This window comes from Gymnoscopelus microlampas (genome assembly GCF_963454915.1).
Source record: "Gymnoscopelus microlampas genome assembly, chromosome: 10".
Taxonomy (NCBI): domain Eukaryota; kingdom Metazoa; phylum Chordata; class Actinopteri; order Myctophiformes; family Myctophidae; genus Gymnoscopelus; species Gymnoscopelus microlampas.
Window position 1 is genome coordinate 55,663,951 of NC_139947.1, and position 2,335 is coordinate 55,666,285.

Below are 2,335 nucleotides of genomic sequence, written 5' to 3' on the forward strand. Positions count from 1 at the left end.
CACCCTGCCCCACCGCCAAGAGCTTCAGAGTAAGAGTATCTTATGTCCTTATTATACCAAGTACTTCAGAGTAAGAGTATATTATGTCCACGTATATTCTCTCTCTCTCTCTCTCTCTCTCTCTCTCTCTCTCTCTCTCTCCTCTCTCTCCTCTCTCTCTCTCTCTCTCTCTCTCTCTCTCTCTCTCTCTCTCTCTCTCTCTCTCTCCTCTCTTCTCTCTCTCTCTCTCTCTCTCTCTCTCTCTCTCTCTCTCTCTCTCTCTCTCTCTCTCTCTCTCTCTCTCGTGTGCGTGTGAATTCAAGTCTCCATGACTCTCGATAGAAGACAAATACATATTGGGTGAACTATCCCTTTAAGTAATGTGTCACTTAGATACCACTGCTCTACAATCAAAACAGATCATGTAGATTGGCTATTTTTGGCAAGACAGTTGGTGTACAGAGGGGGGGGGGGGGGGGGGGGAGTACAGAGTCTATCCTTGTCTAGTTTACTAAGTACAGTATACACTAGGGGGTCTGAGAGATGAAGCAGGGACCTCCACTACATATTGTATCCTCTATTTTACGAACATTAAACATTTAAGAACACAACATAGTGTTAATAGTTCCAAACTCCTGCAGATTAAGGTCATACAATCTAGCGTAAAGTTTGGCAAAAACCCATCCGCTTGAATAGAGCTTAATTACTTCTGACAGCAGCAGCGTGAAACAGAGAGACTAGCATCCAGCTTGTTAATTGAGGCTATAGGAAGAGACAGTTCACATGAATGCAGGCCCTTGGGTCAGGTGGTTGCTAGGATCTAGTAGATGGTTGCTAGGATCTAGTAGATGGTTGCTATGATCTAGTAGATGGTTGCTAGGTCTAGTAGGTGGTTGCTGGGGTAAAATGATGGTACAATTTCGGTCGTATGTTCAGGGAGATATTTATAAGCAGGAGGGAGAGGGGGATCAGCCCAGGACAGCCTGGGGACACAGAGATATTTACGCACCCGTCCGGGTCATGGCAAGGTCACCATGGCTACAAGGGCCTACAAGCACTTCCCGGGGGAGCAAAGCGTTAATCCGACAGACCTTTTCTCCGACTATGTGGCATCCGCGTGCGGTTAGGGGTTAGGGTGCGGGTTTGGTTCGGGTTTAGTATTGAAACGTCGGAGCGCTGCGCTGGTCGGAGGAATGCGCTGTCGGACTAACGTACTGCACCCCTTCCCCGGGGCATGGGAGGGTTGCAAGGCCAAGGCCCGCCCGCCTGGAGGGCCTCGAGTGGTTGCTATGGTATTGCTACGGTAAAATAGGTGGTTGCTAAGGTAAAACATGTGGTTGTGAGCATGTAGATCAGCTATGTTTGCACTACACCAAGTATAAGATAGGTCCTATGAGGTTAACCCATTAGGACCGGGAACCCTTCTGTAGATCTCCAAGCGCACCGAGTGCCACGCTATGAGCTTGTAGAGCTGATATTTTTTTGAACAGTTGTGAACATTTGCACAAATCTTTGAATATATATTTTTTTTCAAGCGAGCATCTTTAACTCAAATCGTTGCTTTTGGAGGTCCTTGGAATAAATATTTTCAGATGGGGGTCCGCGGCCAAATACATATAATTTTGGGGGTCCTTGATATGAAAAAGTCTGAGAACCACTGATTATAGAAATATAGTTTTTTTTTCTAAAACTGTTAGGATTTAGAAGACATTTGTAGAATCCCCCAGAAGCAAAGATTTGAGTTAAAAGTTTGCTTTAAGAATATATTTTCAAAGATTTGCACAAATTCTCATGATTTTCTCAAATTTAGCAGATCTACAAGCTCATGTTTTCTATATCTGCTAATTTTGATTAGCCAAGTAAATCTAAAAGTTACACAGATGTGTTCCTGGTCTTAAGTGGTTAAGTGTTATGTTCCTTTCTCACGGTACATCTCTGCTAGAATCAGGCTTTAACTTTCCATGATGTCAGTGGAGCTGCTCTCCTGGAAAGATGCTTGAAAGATGGAGATCTGGCAACGCTTTCCTGGGAGAGAAGCTTGAAAAGATGGAGATCTGGCAACGCTTTCCTGGGAGAGATGCTTTAGAGATAGAGTACATGTAAGTCAGTGGTTCTTATAATTGTTCATGTCAAGCACCCCCAAAAATGATATATATTTGGCCGCAGACCCCCATCTGAACATGTTTTGTTCCAGGGACCCAAGAAGAGAAGATTGATGTAAAAAAAATCTAAATTATTCAAAATCTTTCCAACACTTTCACGAGTTTTCAAAAATGATCGAAAAATAGCTGCGCTGTGAGCTCCTATATGTTCTTTGAGAACCATTTGTGACTCGAGTCTCAAGTGTTTGAGTCAC

General features: G+C 43.8%; 1 protein-coding gene across 3 annotated transcripts in view; it reads left to right on the forward strand.

Moving 5' to 3' along the window:
- Nucleotides 1-2,335, forward strand: part of ppp1r12b (protein phosphatase 1, regulatory subunit 12B) — a 13,413-nt gene that overhangs the window by 177 nt on the left and 10,901 nt on the right. For all 3 annotated transcript variants that reach the window (XR_014601625.1, XM_084068808.1, XM_084068809.1), the window contains exon 1: nt 1-29. This exon is cut by the window's left edge. Coding sequence is in view for 2 of the 3 variants with exons in the window: in XM_084068808.1 (XP_083924934.1) it covers nt 1-29 (29 nt within the window). In the remaining variant the exon portion in view is untranslated. The remainder of the gene's footprint in view (nt 30-2,335) is intronic.